At 44.5% G+C, this 17,408-nt stretch overlaps 1 protein-coding gene across 2 annotated transcripts in view; it reads left to right on the top strand.

Moving 5' to 3' along the window:
* Positions 1–17,408, top strand: part of NELL1 (neural EGFL like 1) — an 858,172-nt gene that overhangs the window by 72,619 nt on the left and 768,145 nt on the right. For both annotated transcript variants that reach the window (XM_057553940.1, XM_057553939.1), the window contains exon 3: positions 10,588–10,738. In XM_057553940.1, coding sequence (XP_057409923.1) covers positions 10,588–10,738 — 151 coding nt within the window. The remainder of the gene's footprint in view (positions 1–10,587; positions 10,739–17,408) is intronic.

The following is a 17,408-nucleotide window of genomic DNA, read 5'->3' as shown; positions in this document are numbered from 1 at the left end:
CTTTTTAGGACAGTGGAAATAAAGGAGCTGAAAAGAAAACATTCCACTGAGGAGTTCCAAATTATTATCCCTTCGGAAATATTCAGGGCACTTGAAATAATAGAGCAAAGAACCTTCTCCAGTGGCCATGCCAGCAAGTAGGGGCCCTGACAGGTGGTCAGTATCAGGCTGGGGGTAGGGCGGTGCTGAGCAGCGAGGGTACCTCATTCGTCACTTAGTTCTTCCTGTGTTACCTGGGACCGATGCTGCTTTATGATTTCTCTCTGTTGTGGAAAGGATTTCTTTTTCCCTCCTTTGCATAGCATAGTGAGACGTTACCATATTACTTTCTTGGCATGTATAGTGACCGGGCCTGCCCTAACCTAATAGGCCAATTATTTCTGGAAGGACCTCCTGTAGCTTCCCTCTTTTTCCTTCAGCTTACTTGGAGAGAAAGAAAGCACACATTTGAGGTTTGCCAAGCTCCCTCTGTCTCCCCAGGTACAGACTTCTGCCATGCGGAGTCCCTACCTCCTCCACTATGGAGTCATACCCCTCACCTCTGACCACTGGGACCCCAATAAAGCAGATTTTACCTCTGACCCTCCCCTCATTCCTTACTGCTCATTCATTCTGTCACCTCTGTCTGAGGAAATGCTACCCTGTTGGTCCCCAAGTGCTAAGTTTGTGCAGTTTCTGGGGTGAAATATCTCTGAGGCCACCAAAATTGTTTCTCACTTGAGCTCCTGACAGTTTGCTAATTAATATGATTTTGGTCATTGCAGCCTGTGTTGAAGTTGGACCACTTTCCCAGAGGTGGGAAGTCAGACATTCATCCACAAAACCAAGTAAATTACTTGCATGTGAGGGGGAAGACCCTCACATACATCAGGAGTATCTTCCTGTGGTTTGGCATCTAGCCTTGCAGGTGGGCTTTTAAGAGCACTTCCTGGCCTCACGAACAGGGGTGCTTGGATTCCTGATAGAAAAGTTATGTGATTAAGATACCTCAAGTAAAACACATGCTTAGAGCTCTTTGCCTATCACCATGAGGAGATGCCAGCTCTGTTCTGAAAGCTGGGAAAAGAAATAGCCAGCGCTGTTTTCCATCAGGCGGAATACAGGCTTATCTGGAAGAGTGTCGCTTTCTGCTTGTAGATGCCACAACTGTCTCTTTGCCCACAGAGCCACGGGAGCTTACCTTTGAAACATTAGCTGTTCACCCTCGTAATTGCGCCATCCTTTAATTTAATGAAAACCCATTAAACCGAAACAATAATTAAAATGAGACATCATCTCTGTAGGAGGTTTGCATATTAAAATCACTGTGCATTTCAGTGCAGGCAGATTTTTATTCTTGAACAGTGTTTGAAGCAACATGTAAAAATGATTTATAATGAATAATCATAAACTAGAGAGCTTGGCGGTTGAACATGATGCCTCACTGTTTACTATTGAATTTGAGTAGATGTGGCAAGGTCAAGGCCAGTACAGCATTGAAAATGTCTCTCTTAAGCCTGAGAATTAGGCCTGTGCACAAAAGGGAAGTAATTATAATAAGGTTAGCCCATTGTTCCAAACTTTTCAAACAGGCTAGAGAGTGCACGCTCAATATATGGGGCAGTTTAGGGTTTTGGAGGAGCGGTGCCCCTTAGGTAGGGGACACCTGGCATTGGAGTGGAGTGGAGAAGTTTAAAGATTCTTCCTTGTCTGGGGCTTAGGGAAGTCGTACAGAAAGATACAGAAAGAGCTGAAAAGTTGGAGTCAGAAGACACATCTCTACTTGCTGGAGGTAGGATCTTGGGTGAGTCACTTAACTTGTACACACCAGAGATTCCTTACCTTTAAAGGGAGGTTATTAATGCCTGCCTAATGGGTTATTATGAATATGAAATGTGGTCATGTGTGAACCCACTGGCAAATGTTAAAGCTCAGACTTCCAGTGTGTAGATTTCTGAGCCATCTTTGCAAAGCATCTCAGAAATGCTGTCCTAAAGAGAGGCCAGGGAAGGGGAAATACTTCTGGAGCACAAGCTATATGGTAGGCATACTCCTTACTGAGCCCTGCCACGTGGGTGGTATTACCACTGTGTTTACACACGGGGCAACTCAAGGATGAAGGAAGGAAGCTGAGTTACCCAACCTCTCACAGAGGCTACATGGTGGAGCTGGCGTTCAAACACCAGTTGGGCTGAGATGGGTGAACAGGGTAGAGAGGCGGTGGTGTGTCGTGGTTGGCAGTACACAGATCTGAGTTTGAAATCCAGTGACGATACTTAGAGAGTTTCTTAGCTCTTTGTACCTCATTTATGAGACGGAGATAGCAATACTGACATCACTGGGCTGCTGTAAGGATTAAATTAGGAAGTATATTTAAAGTCCTTAGCTCAACATCTAGCACACAGCAAAAATTCAGAGATGTTTGGATGTCGGTCGGCTGGCTGGACCTAGGTTGGAGTAGCTGGGAGCTCAATAGACTCTGCCTACTTTTTAGTTTAAGAGAAGAGAGAACTGGCCACTCATCATTCCTCCAGCCATGGCTGGCAACCCCTGTTCACCCGCCCGTTGCCCTCCTGCTGGGCCACAGCCATAATCTGCCACGGCCCCAAGGCTCTCCTGGCAGGGCGGTGGCTGGCATAACTTGGTACACCCCATCCTCCAGGACTCAGGGCCTGCCCCAGCTGTGTTGCAGATAAACAGTTGGCCTGTTCTTCCTGTGTGGCAGGCACTGTTTTAAGAGATTAACATGTGTGAATCTTTATACTATCTGTATGAGACAGATGCAGTTTTATTCCCATTTTACAGACGAGGAAGCTGAGGCACAGAGAGGTTAATGAGTCCATGGTCACACAACTAGTAAGTGGTGAAGCTGGAATATGAGCCAGTCAGGCTCTGGAGTCTGAGCGCTTAACCGCTACCCCGCACTGTCCCATATTGGGAGGATCAGGTCTCTGAGGGGGAGCTCTCTGGTCCTGCTCCAGGTTATCCCAGCCATGTGCTGCCTCCTGAGCATACTAACTTTTCTTTTGCCTCTGAACTGAACAACGGAACAGTTCCCATTCATTTATGTTTGTGTCTTTATTACTAGATGCTTAGCCCCTGGCAGATAAAAGATGTGTTTTAGTCAGTTTTGTGTCCATAGTGCCTGGTTCAGAAGAGTGCTCGATAAAGGTTTTAAAGGTGAAGAATTAATGAGCTAATGATCGGATGGTTGAGTGAGCAATTCGCAGAGGGCTGGGACCAGGACTGTCCTCATGTCTTTTGTAGCAACCCAGAGAGCATCCCGTGCTGGGAACAATGTCCTTGCCTGTACTTGACAACCTTCTGGGCAACTTCATCCACCATGTGGTGGGCATACCTCTGCGTTCTCAGACTCTTGACCATGAGTGTGGATTAAAATGACACCTGACTTGACTGTCAGTTATGACCAAAATACACCTCAATCCCATCAGCCTGAGCTCTCATGAGCTGAGGGTCTCAGCTCATGAGAAATGCCCCAGCAGGCCATTCTGGGAGCTGGCCAGTCCTCTGCTTTAAGGAGGGGGAGTGTTATTCCATGGGAAGCCGGACCTGGTTGAGCTTGGCTGGAGGGAGAGGAGGTAGGATCTCACTAATTTAAAGAGACACAATTTCATGATTGAAAGCTGGGTGGTTGATGCTTATTTTCTTCTTTTGTAGGATGCCCTCTCTGCTTCTCCCCTGTTTCTATAACAAAACTGATTGTTTTTTCCTTACAATAATTCTGGAAATAATAATACAATCTAGAAAATTGAGACATGTGGAAAGGAGAAACATGTCACCCAGATTAGCTCCCAATGCTAACATTTTGATTAAAGGCCATCATCTCTTTCTGCTATGAATCAGTAAATACATTTTTTATGTACTTGATGTGACATTGTACATAAAATTGTGTCCCTGTTTGACATTATTGCCTAGGAATTTCCTGTGCTATTCTAATACCTTTGATATTATGTTATCCTACGTAATTTTCCATTGTATACAGTCTAATTTACAATCATTCCCTGGATAGCTTTTTTGCTATACGAAGCAGTCTTCCCTCTCCTCCCTGCCCCAGTTTTAATGAGATATAATTGGTATGTAACATTGTATTAAAGTGTACAGCTTAATGATTTGATACATGTATACTGCAAAATGATTACCTCAGTAAATTTAGTTAACATCCATCATCTCATATAATTAGAAATTTTTTTCTTGTGATGAGGACTTTTAAGATCTCTTAGCAACTTTTTCTTTTTTAAATGTATTTAATTATTTTTGGCTGCGTTGGGTCTTTGTTGCTGAGCGTTGACTTTCTCTAGTTGTGGCAAGCGGGGGCTACTCTTCGTGGCGGTGTGTGGGCTTCTCATTGTGGTGGCTTCTCTTGTTGCAGAGCATGGGCTCAGTAGTTGTGGATTGTGGGCTCTAGAGTACTGGCTCAGTAGTTGTGGTGCACGGGCTTAGTTGCTCCTGGCATGGGGGATCTTCCCGGACCAAGGATCGAACCCGTGTCCCCTGCATCGGCAGGCAGACTCTTAACCACTGTGCCACCAGGGAAGTCCCTCAGCAACTTTCAAGTAGCCAATATGGTATTGTTAACTACAGTCACCATGCTGTACATTACATCCCTAGAACTTATTCATCTTATAACTGCAAGTTTGTAGCTTATACAATGCAGTCTTTTTATTAAAAAAATCTTTATCAGCCTTTTGTTGTTGTTGTTGTTCTCCTGTCCTGTGATTCAGATAGAGCTGGCATCCATGCTTTACCCCTATCTTTATTATGAGGCATCCAACTGAGATGGGGGTGGAGGGATGAGGGTTAGGGGGGGAGACTTGACCACTGGTAGGTTATGGTGCCAGTGTAGGGGGACAGCCTGAAGAGAAGGAGTGATCACAGTTTGCTAACTTCTTAGTGACAAGGGGATGCATTGATATTCCTTACCGGTATTTTAAAATATTTATAAGAAGAGCTTAGCTCCTCCACCATGATGATCTAATTAGTAAAATTATGGGGCCACCTGAATCTCTTTTTTTGAGTCATATAGTAATTATAAAAATGATTAATACCATGTGTCACAGGGTTCCTTGGGTTTAGACCCCAAATAGAGGAGTTAGGGATGCTTAGCTGGCTTTATTATCCCTTAGGTGGCTCATTATGTTAATGTACTTTTTCTCAGCAGGTTGGGGTTATAGTTGAGTGTCTTTGGTAAACCTCCCCTGTTGTGTTCCAGGCTTTGGAATCAAGAAATATTACTAATGCATTTTTTGAGGTTCTACCATGTGCCAGGCAACATGCTGAGTGTGAGTATCTATCGATAAACCATTCCCCGTGGAATGTAGTCCAGTAGGCATGATAGCCATTAATGAAGGGATGCCACACAATAAAATGATTAGACACATAAAGACTTGATATTTACAAGAAGTACAGTGAAGACAACATAGGGAATTCTAGCTGGTCTGGGATGGTCAGGGAGAGCTGGCCTGAAGGAGTAACGATTAAGCTGGTATCCACAGAAGAGAGAAAGAAGAGAGGTCACTGAAGAAGAGAATATACCAAGGCGGGAAGGAACATGGCCGTGGGAAGAAGAGGCAGGAGGCTTGTGTGGCTGGAGCACAGGATGAAGCAGGTGGGAGAGAGGAAAGACAGGCGAATGAAAACGTAAGCAGGAGTGCCAGGCGAATGCTATGGAGTGTCCTGATCAACTCTGCTGGAGCAAGACTCAATTTTATCTCCAGTCATATGTTGTGTGACCTTGGGCAAGCCATAAAACTTCTCTGTGTCTCAGTTTCTTTACCTGTAAAACGGGGGATTGTTATTTAGCTCAGGGGTTGTACAAATAGATTGTTCATAAATATTTCCCGAGTGAATACAGCGTCAGGCGCTGGGTGTATGATGATTTGTCCCTTTTCCACAGGCACCAAGCCCTGAGGTTCCACATATTGGCAAACAGTAGACATAGCACAGTGAAGAGTGTAGCATATGGAATGAGCCTGCAAGGCTGGGATCTCAGAACCGTGGACTCCTAGCCCAGTGTCTTTTAGAAAAATCATTTAAATTCCGTAAACCTTAGTTTTCTCATATGTAAAGTAGGAAAGATAATAATGGCTACTCCTAAGATTATTGTAATTAGATGATATGCGCAAAGCAGTTAACCCTGCACTTGGCACTATCGTAAGCCATACACGTGTTTGCTTTTTATCATTCAGGCTTCTGGAGCTAATGGAGGTTTAATGGGACATTATTGTGAACTTGTTCATGGAGAGAGAAATCCCTTACACATTAAGTGGGAGTCTTCTGGTGTCCCTACCACTTCCTGCTTGTGATTTCTGCTGCTTTGAAAGTGCTTGGATCGGTAACATCCGAAGTTCTCAAAGAAGGGCCCCAGGACCTAACAGTGGGACATGTGCCTCTCTCCACACAGTAGGAATTGCCCTGGGGACAGTTGACAGTTCTGAAATGGCAAATTTCCTCTCTACTTAGGAATGAAAAGCCAACTGTCATTTCAAATTAGCAAGTGTTGCTTTACCTTTCGGGGCCAATCTTAACCACAAGCTTATGTGGGGCTCAGGCTAGAAGGAGGTGCTATGTCTATATCGAGGTTCTGCCACGTGTCGAGGTTCTTAGTGTACACATGCTGTGATTACGGAGACGTCGCCTGAATTCACCATCAGTCAAGGCTGAGGCAGGCTGCCCTGGTGTGTTTGTTTTGTCCTGTTTCTGGCTGCTGCTGTTTTTGCTCTCTCAACTCACCGATCAGTGGAGAGTTCCCTCCAATGTTAGGTTGAGTAGATGCTTTCCTGCTGGACTTTTAGTGAGAGAGGCTTGCAGAGAAAGAAAAATGCCGGGATAATGGAAAACACCTGGGTGTTCACAGCCTCGCAGCGATCCTGCAAGGAATGCCCTCTTCTCTCTATTTCTCCCGTCCAGTAAATGCTTATTCATCTTTTTTGACTCAGGCTCAAAGTTACGTCCTGTACGATGTCATCCCCAGCCTCCCCGGGTCCCTTCCTTCCTTCTTTTATGCATTGCCCTACTCTGTTTTCACCAAGTAACTGTCTTGCTTATGTAGCTGTCCTGGATGCCAGAAATGGTTTTTACCTTTTTGCTGATACCTGGCACAGCGTAAACGCAGGTATATGTTTGTTGACATTGAAAATCACCACCCTCCTCATCCTGTAAGTCAGGGAAAATGGAAATGAAGTTTCTTCTACATTAGGCAGAGAAGAGCTTGTGAACAGCATCGTTTAATTTCTCTCCTTCTCCATTCTTCAGCCTCCTCCCTTCACCTAACACGTTTTTACTGATGCTTCCTCATCACATTAGCATTTTTAGTGTTTCTTGAAAATTGACTAGGTAGAGCTATTTCATCCTAGTGGGGAAAGAAAGGAAATAAGGTAAGGAACATGAAACAAGATTATGGTAAGTGATACAAGGAAATAATTGATCCCAATACATATACTATGATAAGTGGTATGAAGGAAGTCACCAAAGTGGCATTTTAGACATTAATGGGGGCCCTGTTGGAGGGAGGGACCAGAGGTTGCATTTGCAGTGAGAGCTGGAGGAGAAGGGAGAGGTAGGCAAGAGGCAATTTGTGTGTGACCGTGAAGGCCATGCGGAAGAGCCTGATTTTATCCTGGGAGCAATGGGAAGCCACTGGAGGGTTTTAGAGATGGAAATGATCCTGATTTCTGCTTTAAGAAGGGCACTTGGGCTGCTGTGTGGAGGATGGAGAAGGGAAGGTAACACGGAGACCAGTGAGGATGCAGTTGGAGAGATGATGGCAGCTTGGACAAGAGTTTGAAGAGTAGAGCTGGGAAGAAATGGACAGATGCCAGACATGGGAGCCCTCATGACATGCTCTCGGATTGAATACGGAGGGTGTAGGAAAAGAAAAAATCGAGGACAATTTCTAGTTTTTTGGCCTGAGGAAGTGGGCGGTTCCATTTACTAAGACTGGGAACTCTAGGAGATAAGAGAGGGCTGGGGGAGAGAACAGGAGCTCAGTGGGCGAATACAACTTGGTGTTAGATATTCAGATGCTGAATATGGAGATATTCAGAAGGATACTGCATATATGAGTCTGTTACTTAAGGGAGAGGTTGAGGTTGCAGATATAAGTTTGGGGGTCATTGGCCATCTGGCTTGATGATATTCCCCCAGGGAGAATTGAATGAGAGGTGAGGATACCCATAACTGATCTGATATTCTTAACTCACTTACTTACTTAATGCCCAGTAGGCATTGCTGATCAATCATGGCCCTCTTTGCATGGGGCCTAAGCTTCAGGATCCTCTAATGAGCTCCCTGGGCAGCCACCAACAATCAGTTGATTCCTAATTGATGGGTAAAGTAGGAAGTAGCAAAAAGGAAAAAAAAGTAAACAACAAAATTAAGCTCAAGAACCAAGTGTTTTTTTCCTGGCACTAAATTCTAGGTGAAATATATTATGAGGCTCTTTGCCCAGCAGTAGTAATAATAAAAATAACATTAACAAACATTGGCTAATGATCCCTAGTTTACAAAGTGATTTCTTCGTACATTTAATTGGTTTTGAATATCATCCTGGAGAGTCTTCGGCTAGGATTCTGTAGAAGGCATAAAAGCATTCCCTAAGTGGCTGTCTCTTATCTCAGCCCTGGACAAAAGCTGACAGCATGCCACTTAGTAGTAAAGTAGTGAAAGCCTTTCTTTGGGCAGAAAGGCAAATGTCACTGAGGTAGGTTTTCTGTGGGTACAGTGTTTTGGGGTTGGGTCCCTCCTTGGAAGAGGACCAACCTTGCTTCCCACTGTCCATAGCCTAGACTTGAACAGCTAGAAGACTGGTGTTCTTTTCTGTGCTGCAAACTTGAAACAGCAATGTATAGAATTATAGGAGATAAAGCTGGGGAGGCTCTGAGAAATCATCTAGTCCAACCCCCTCATTTTGCAGATGAGAAGACTGAGGCCTGAGGTCAAGAATTCAAGGATTTCTTTTTGTTAAAAGCCACTCTCCAGGATGAGGTTCTTCAAGGTCTGAATACAAGTCTGTGATGTTGCCTGGCCCATGCAGCCTTTGCAGTTCTGTGTTTTTCTTTTCTTTTAAAAAAATTTTTATACAATTTTTAAAGGTTACTTTCCGTTTACAGTTATTACAAAATATCAGCTATAGTCTCTGTGTTGTACAATACATCCTTGAACCTGTCTTACGCCCGATAGCTTGTACCTCCCACTGCCCCACCCCTATGTACTCCCCACTGGTAACCACTAGTTTGTTCTCTATATCTGTGAGTCTGCTTCTTTTTGGTTATGTTCACTAGTTTGTTGTTTTTTTAGATTCCACATATAAGTGATATCATACAATATTTGTCTTTGTCTGACTTATTTTAATTTAGCATAATGCCCTGCAAGTCCGTCTATGTTGCTGCAAATGGCAATATTTCATTCTTTTTTATGGCTGAGTAGGATTCCATTGTATGTATATATCACAGCTTCTTTATCCATTCATCTGTTAATGGACACTTAGGCTGTTTCCATATCTTGGCTATTGTAAATAATGCAGTTCTATGTTTTTCAAAGCTTCCTCGGGCAGTCCTGGAGAAATACCCAAGTAATACCCAAGTAGTTATCGTACAGTCAGAGGACGTGGTCAGGGCATGAGAGAAGGCCACCAAACACGTCTTTGGTGTTCATTTGTCATCCTCTGAATAGTTTTCTCTAATTCAGCTCCTTTGGTGCCTACTTTCTGCTGCCAGAAAGTATAGTGTAAAATAGTGACGTAATGCCCAGTTTATCATGACAAGGGTGAGCCTGAAATGAGGGCTGTCTCTCATTATGCAGATGTTGCAGAAAGAAAGATTTCTGTCCAGGAGCAGGATTAGCTGCCTCCCACACCTCTAGGCCGGCTGAATTGGCCTCAACTTTAATAAACGTTTCATGAGGACAGTCATCCACTGAATGTTTACAGAGAAATTCCAGGCACGCTGTTGGATCATGAGCATGCCTTGTATTTATCCTTTAAGCAAAAGCAGAGTTGTCTGGCATTATTAGCTCTAGTAAATCTCTTCTGGGTACAAGGCAAGGACAGGTTTCCCTAGATGCATTGTGGAGAGAAAGAAGCTGAGACCACGGGAAAAGGGAAATGAGAGACTGCTGAGTGGCACTGGATCCTATTAAACTCAGGATTCTCTGAATTTTGGACCCCATTTATCAGACTGCCTCTCACCTTATTTTCAGCAGCTTAATCTGTTTGTAGCAGGCCAGATCGCTCCGTGTCCCATCACAATTCCTGTCAGAAAATCACTGGCTGGCCAATTGTGAACTTGTCAAAGTGACAAGCAGGCACGGTGGCTGAGACGGCATTTCCAGGCTTTGCCTTGAATGCGTGCAGCCGTGTGGAGTGGTGGGTGGCACCTGAAAATGGAAAACTACTGACAAGAGGGGAAAAGGGAGACTGTACCGCGGATCCTCTGGACAAGGCATTTTTAACTGTGCATCTTTTCTCCTTTTCCTTCTCGTATTCCCTCTCCTCTTTTCCCGTCTGTATTTCTTCTTTCCTTCCTCTTCTCCTCCTCCACTTCCTCTTCTTTCTCCCTTCTGTTTCTCCTGCTCTTCCTTCTTGACTCCTAGATACAGAAAGAGAGATCCACGCAGCCCCTCGTGTGAGTGAGAAATTAATTCAGCTGTTCCGGAATAAGAGTGAATTCACCTTTCTGGCCACTGTACAGCAGAAGCCATCCACTTCAGGAGTGATACTGTCCATTCGAGAACTGGAACGCAGGTAAGAAAGAGCTTTCTACTTCTCAAAAATCTACCTAGCATTCATGGGCTATACAAAATGCCTTGGAATTTAGAGGGTGTAGCTCCAGGAAAATATTCAGCTTGCTGAAGCCTTGTGACTGTTGAACACATTCATGGACTTACTTCGCATTAAGATGTCTTTCTCACCTATTTTCTATCTCCTGATAGACTTTGCTCATATAAAAACACATGCTATCCATCAGATTTAGGCCATCAAGCAAGTTATATTTACCAACAACCTCCAATAAGCCTTCATTGTGTTTATTTTATGCAGGAACTGTGCTTGACGCTGGGAATATTAAGGTGAAAAATACAGAATTTTTATTCTAAGGATCACATCACACAAGCTAGTAGGGAATATGGACAAATGAATGTCACAAAGAATTGTAGGTGCAGTGCTGGAAACTTGTGTTTAGGGAATAAAGGTAGTAGGCAATTCTGCTAAGCTTTGTAGTAAGCCAAGAAAGGGTTCAGAAAAGATGATGATTGTATAAGGAAATCAAGTGAGTAGATATTTGACAGGCTGAATGGGAAGGAGTAAGGAATAGGAAGAACAACATTCAAGGAAGGGGTTGTGACGATTTGGGGAAGGAACAGGTAAGTGGATAAGTAGATGACACATAAAGTGTGTGGGGCAGGGGCTGAGGTCGTTGAGGCAGGCAGAGATAGGTGGTATTATAGAGGCAGGCAGAAACCAGATCATTCCAAAGCTCTGATGCTGTGTTGAAAAACTTGGACTAAAGTCCCTGTAGATGATGGGAAACTACATAATGGTTTTAAGTTGGAGAAAGATCACTCTATTCCGGAGTTCAAAGGAATGATTATTCGATAATCTAAGACAAGGGTATAAGGTCCTTTCTGGGATATCCTGGTGAGCTGTGGCAAAGCAGAGGGTGAGGGGAAAGACTGTGTCCGCTAACCTCCATTCCCTGAGAGCCCCTCTGTTGGCCCCTGTAAGTGTGCTGGAAGCCTTCTCCCCAGACCGAAGCTCCTGGACCAGCACACAGATCTCTTTCTCAGAGAGACTGGCGGTATTTCAGTCTGCTGTCTGTGTAGTGCCCTGGGGGTGACAGCCTGCCAAGGACTGTCTCTTCGACTGTTACGGTCCCATGGGACCCAGGAGCTGGGCTCCAGAGCCAGGCAATCAAGGGTGTCCCTTGGGTGGCAGCTGTAAAAACCAGGGCACTGGATGGTATAAAAGCTCCCTTCTGGGAGATACTGACTCTCTGGAGTTTGCAGAGGGAGAACGTCAAGATGGCACGGCTGCCAGTCTTCCTTCTGGAGAGTGTTCCAGCAGGTTCCTGGATGTGTGTGTTAGATTAGATGCCTGCCCCTCAGGCCAATGCTTTATTACAGGCAAATGAGCTTCTTTCCCTTGAAGTCTGAGCACCAGAGGCTTCCTCTGATCTGGGCCCCGAGCTGGGTGAGTCCCAGTGTGTGAGCTCTTTTCTCAGGTCATTACAGCCTTGTGGGTCTTGTGGACACGAGTCCCTTTGGTTTTCCGCAGCTAGATGTTGTGGAGGATTGTCTCTTAGGTGCAGGTGTTAAGAGTTGGGGTGCCTGATGTGGGGTTCAAACTCTTTGCTCCTTAAGGAGAAGCTCTAGGTTTTAAATACCCTACTGACTCTGGGTCTCTGAACTGGGGCTGGGGTTTATAGTGAGATTATGTCTCACCTTATCCTATCGGCTCCGATGCAGTTTTTTTTTTTTTTTTTTTCCCCTCATTTGCCCCGTGTGCTCAGCCAGCCTTTAGGTTTTTTCCAGAGGAAAATGTCCCGTAGGTAGCTGTAGACTTAGTGTGGAGGAGGAGGTGCACTCAGGATCTACCTTTGTCACCATCCTGAACTGGAACCTCCCAGCCAATTTTATTTTTATTTATTTATTTTTGGCCGCGTTGGGTCTTCGTTGGTGCGCGCAGGCTTTCTCTAGTTGCAGCGAGCGGGGGCAACTCTTCATTGCGGTGCGCGGGCTTCTCATTGCGGTGGCTTCTCTTGTTGCGGAGCATGGGCTCTAGGTGCACGGGCTTCAGTAGTTGCGGCACGCAGGTTCAGTAGTTGTGGCGCACGGGCTTAGTTGCTCTGTGACGTGTGGGATCTTCCTGGACCAGGGATCGAACCCGTGTTCCTTCATTGGCAGGCAGATTCTTAACCACTGCACCACCAGGGGAGTTTCCCAGCCAATTTTAATTGAATATCAATTTTTTTTTTATATACACATTTAAAAAAAATTAATTGATTTATTGATTTATGGCTGTGTTGGGTCTTCGTTTCTGTGCGAGGGCTTTCTCTAGTTGCGGCAAGCGGGGGCCACTCTTCATCGCGGTGCGCGGGCCTCTCACTATCGCGGCCTTTCTTGTTGCGGAGCACGGGCTCCAGACGCGCAGGCTCAGTAATTGTGGCTCACGGGCCCAGTTGCTCCGCGGCATGTGGAATCTTCCCAGACCAGGGCTCGAACCCGTGTCCCCTGCATTGGCAGGCAGATTCTCAACCACTGTGCCACCAGGGAAGCCCTGAATGCCAATTTTATATTAATCCATTGAAAATACTTATGAAGTACCTACTCTGTTCTAAGTGCTCTGCCAGTTTTTGTGGGGAAGTGAAAGAAAGAAAACCTAACAGAATTTGGCAATGTGGGAAGCAAGGCATGACCACATAAAAAACTAAAGAATAAAAAAGAGCTCTTAATAGAGAAGTAATAGACTAGAGTTACTAGGCAGTGTGTAGCTAACTTCAAAATTATGTGGCTCCCCAAATTTACCCCTGTACCCCTCCCTCCCCCCCAGGGGTGGACAGCAGTGGCAGAACACTGGCCCCCCCCAAGCCCACAGAACAGTCACTGCCTAAGCAGAGGGTGGCAACTGGGGAAGGGCAGGGGACTGGGGAAAGACAGATGGGTCCTGGGCACCAGGAGCAACCAAGCCAGTGGCTGAGAACTGGTCCCAGGGAGGTGGTAGGTGGTGGGAGGGAGCTGCACATGAACGGAGGCTCCAAGGGCCCAGTGCATGCTCCGCTGTCCCATCGGACTTCACTGACAAAACACAAAGTCAAAGGTAAAATTACTGAGAATTTCAAGATGGTGACTGCAGAGCATTAAACCCCAAGTGTGCGTCCCTCCTGAGGGCAGGATCCTGCGCAAATGCGCTGGTCACATGCCCATGAAGCCAGCCCTACCTTGACCTTGCAGCAGACACGGTGGTGCTCTCCCCTGACCCCCTCACATCTCTTGTGTAGGTTCTGTGTGCCCTTCACCTGGCTTCTATGGGCTTTGCTTCTGAAGGTTGGCACCTTCCAACTTGCCTCAGAGCACTGACCCTCAGCCTCCATAGCCCCTTCACCCTACTATACTGAGAGCGGAAGTGTCTAGGAGTTCACTTCCTCCCCAGGCAGCCTGGCGTCAATGATTGACTCATGAGTGTGGGAGTATGGAAGCCTAGTTCCCTGGCCTTCGATGCCCGGAGGCCAGCCAGGCTCCGAGGCTTCATTCATCCCCCAGAGCAACCAGGGATCAGGCTGAGGCTGGGACTTCCTTCCCTCCCTCCCTAACTCTCCTGGGAGCACTTCCTTAGGAAATCACTTGCTCTCAAATTCTCGTCAGGGTCACTACTGGGGAACCAGAGCTCAGATAAACCTTCCTTTTACTACTTTTTGATATATCAGCCTAAATAGGTAAACTGAGGCAAAAATGATATAAAGGTGTTAAGTTCACTGAGTTCAGTACATTAGATTGGTGGTTAAGGAAGACCACATAGAGGGGAGACTCCTGAACAGGTAGCCTTCTGTAGGCAAAGGAAAGAGAAGGGTATAGAAGCAGGGAGAACGGTGTGCGCAGTCACACAGGGAAGAAATTAAGGAAATGAAATTTTTTTTTTTGTTGTTGTGGGGAGAGGTGCAGAGAACAGACCATTGGCTGGAGCAGAGGATCTTTCCATGTATATTTTCAACAGAGGTGAGGATCGACAGTTCTGTCTCTTTCCAGTGGTTAAGTTTGGCCTCAGCCTCAAAGGGATGTGATGGACCCTGATCCTTCTGTGGGGATGCAGTCAGCACAGTGAGCTGGTTGTCTCTGGGTCACCCTGGCAAAAACGAGCTGGCATTTGTGTTGGTGAGCAGGTATGGGTTAGGGTCCACATGTTCTGTAGGCTGGGAGAAAGCACAGGGTTCTTATTGCCCAAGGGTGGAGATGTCAAGTCAGTCTTAGCTTCACAGACATAGGAAGGTCATGTCCTTGCCCCGTTGGCTTTGTGGCGTTGGGTGTGAGGGCCTCTTCAGTATGAGGGCCATACAAATGTCCAAGAATAGAGTGTGGGGCATCTTCAAATGCTTCTCAGTGGAAGCAGAGAACTTCCCAAAGCAGGTGAGAAGTGAGTGGAATGGCAACCGATATAGTAGAGCACTGGCTTCAGAGTCAGACATGATAGAGGCTGGAGTTTTGACTTCTAGCTTTGCAGTACCTGCTGTTTAATATCTTGGAACCTCAATATCCTTATCTGTAAATGGGGATAATAATCTGCTTTGCAGGATGGCCGTGAGGATGAAAAAAGATAGTGCATGTTAAGTGCACAGCTCTTAACAAATATGTATTTCTTCTCCTTGTCTAATCCTAAGTCTTGAAACTCTGTTTTATGGGTTTCTCTTTTGGAATCTAAAAAAGTCCAAATCTTACTTTAAGAAACGTTTTGAAAAGCCTTTTGTGTTGCCAGGAGAGTCATCTGAGGCCACCTTCTCTTACTTTCCTGGCCGGATTCTAATAGAACTTGAGGATCATTGAATGGAAATCATCTGACCATTTTTCACTGTAGTAGGAAAACCTCAGGTCTTGACTCAAACAAAATAGATATAAAGAAGTAGAAAATAAGTTCCCCTCCACTTCTGAATTCTATGGTACCTTCCTCCGTGTTTGTTTAGTCTAATCAAGGCAAGGTATAAAGGATTAACTCTGAATCTGTAATGCACTTGGCTGTGGGTACTAAAGATCCAGTTCCATGCTTAAGGAGATTAACATCTAGTTAAGGAGGCTCTCAGCATGCAAGAAATAGAGGGGAATATATATTTAGGAATTAGGCTTTTTATAATACAAAAGATGTTCCCATCTGTAATATGTGAGAATCTTTAGTCATTTTCAGATTTCTTTTTGTTTTCCAAGGTAACAGTGTCTAGAGAAGCAAATTGCCTTGCAGACATTTGACATGCACATTTGACCAGGTATAGAAGTTGATCGGGCTCTTCTTTATTCAGTAGCAGAGGATCCAGGGATTTGATAGACTGGATTGATAAACTGGAATCTATTAAGGATCTGATAGACTGTCGACTGGGAAGTCAGACACCCAGTTTTTTCTTTTGATCCTCTCCTGTGTGATCCTCATTGCACCTGTCACGATCAAGGTGAATTAAATATGCATTTGCTACAAATAGGATATGATGGGCACTATTAGACTCCTAGCTGATTTTTTTTTTGTTTTCACATTTGGTTTTTTTTTAGTATATTCGGAGTTGTGCATTTATCAACACAATCAATTTTACAAGTTTTCATTACCTCTCGAAGAAATCCCACACCTCTTAGCTGTCACTCCCCAATCTCCCCATGGGTCCCCCAGCCTTAGGCAATCACTAATCTACTTTCTGTCTCTGTGGATTTGCCTAAATGGAATCATACAAGGTGGCCCTTTGTAGATGGCTTCTTTTATTTAGAATGTTTTCAAAGTTCTTTCGTGTTGGTAGTATGTGTCAGTAGTTCATTTCTTTTTTCTTTTTTTTTTTTTGGCCACACGTTGTGGCTTGTGGGATCTTAGTTGCCCGACCAGGGACTGAACCTGCGCCTTTGGCAGTGAGAGTGCAGAGTCCTAACCGCTGGACTGCCAGGGAATTCCCCAATTGCAGAATAATATTACATTGTTTGGACATACCACCTTTTATTTATCCATTCATCAATTGATGGGACACTGGAGTTGTTTCCACTTTTTGGCTATTATGAATAATGCTGCTATAAGCTTTCTCGTACAAATTTTTTGTGTGGACATATATTTTTATTCTCTTGGGTATTTAACTAGGAGTTGACTTGCTGAATCAAGTGATCACTATGTTTAACTGTTTGTGGAATTGTCAGACTGTTTTTTTCAAAGTGCCTGCACCGTTTTACATTCCCACCAGCAGTGTATGAGGGTTCCAAGTTCTCTCCATCCTTGTTAAAAGCTAGTTATTATCTTTCTTTCTGATTATAGCCATCCTAGTAGGTGTGAAGTGATATTGCACTGTGCTTTTGATTTAGATTTTCCTGATGGCAAATAATGTCGAGTATCTTTTCATGTGTTTATTGGCTGCTATATATCCTCTTAGGAAAAATGTTTATTCAGATCATTTGTCCATTTTTAATTGGGTTGTGTGTCTTTATGATTTGGTAATAGTTATTTTATAGATACAAATCCCTTACCAGATGTGATTTACAGAATTTTCCCCCCCATTCTGTAGATTCTATCACTTTCTTCATGGTGTTCTTTCAGGCACAAAAGTTGTTAAATTTGATGTCCAGTTTTTCTTTTATTTCCTAATCCTGAGACTGAAGATTTATTCCATATGATTTCTTTAAAAAGTTTTATAGGTTTAGTTCTTATATTTAGATCTTTGATATATTTTGAGTCAATTTTTTTAATATGG

Source organism: Balaenoptera acutorostrata, chromosome 9 (assembly GCF_949987535.1).
Source record: "Balaenoptera acutorostrata chromosome 9, mBalAcu1.1, whole genome shotgun sequence".
NCBI lineage: Eukaryota > Metazoa > Chordata > Mammalia > Artiodactyla > Balaenopteridae > Balaenoptera > Balaenoptera acutorostrata.
Note: the sequence above shows the minus strand (reverse complement) of the source record. Positions and strands in the feature narration are given on the sequence as shown.